The sequence below is a fragment of the Phytophthora parasitica genome (assembly GCF_000247585.1).
Source record: "Phytophthora parasitica INRA-310 unplaced genomic scaffold supercont2.66, whole genome shotgun sequence".
NCBI lineage: Eukaryota > Oomycota > Peronosporomycetes > Peronosporales > Peronosporaceae > Phytophthora > Phytophthora nicotianae.
In genome coordinates, this window is record NW_008649052.1 from 196,386 (window position 1) to 197,066 (window position 681).

The following is a 681-nucleotide window of genomic DNA, read 5'->3' on the forward strand; positions in this document are numbered from 1 at the left end:
GTTACTGTAGGATTCTGCCCGTGGAATAGCGTCTCCACGTAGACTCCGATAGCCCTGCATATACCAGTAGATGTAGTTTGAAGTGAATTTCCTCACTAGCAACCACAGCTGTGCCCACGAGCTCTACCGTCTTACTCGAAGCTACACCCGACAGCATCTACATGCTCGGAGCAATGGCCGCCGTCTTGGGCTACCCACCTTGGCCTGAGATTTCCCCGGCGTCGTGTCAGCGGCCTTGCACCAGCATGAGCATCTCTGCCTTGGCAAATGGGTCTGTGCGATGTCATCTCCGTGTCTTTAATCAGAACTGCGATTTCACCACCCTGCAGTACCGCAGTCCCAGAGCTCGTGGATACGACGCCGGACACAACTCTAGCCCTAGGCACTGGGATCCTTGTCGTCCTCAAGCAGCGCGACCTTCGCCTTCCTGTACGAAGTATCGCGACGCGTGCGTTGAACCATGGGCTGCGATTCTGTTGTGCTTAAATGCATTTACAACCTTGACTTGATTTTGCTATGGAGATTTGCATCCCTGCATTTGCAACCCTAACTTATTTTACTATGCAGGGGCTGACTTGCTATTTGTCTGCTACGGTTGCAAAAGTCGGCCGTTCATGCTACGGTTCCTGCAACGAAAGTTGTAAACAGCACCCCAGTTTTATGCGTGGTATCAGCCTCAAA

The 681-nt window shown here is 52.1% G+C and overlaps 1 protein-coding gene across 1 annotated transcript; it reads left to right on the top strand.

Annotated features, from left to right (window-relative positions):
- Nucleotides 1-245: 245 nt before the first annotated feature.
- Nucleotides 246-486, top strand: PPTG_24070 (hypothetical protein; the record flags this gene model as incomplete). The annotated part of the gene is made up of 2 exons (XM_008915016.1): nt 246-271; nt 330-486. 2 exons carry the CDS (start codon nt 246-248, stop codon nt 484-486), a joined length of 183 nt encoding a protein of 60 aa, XP_008913264.1.
- Between the last annotated feature and the right edge of the window lie 195 nt (nt 487-681).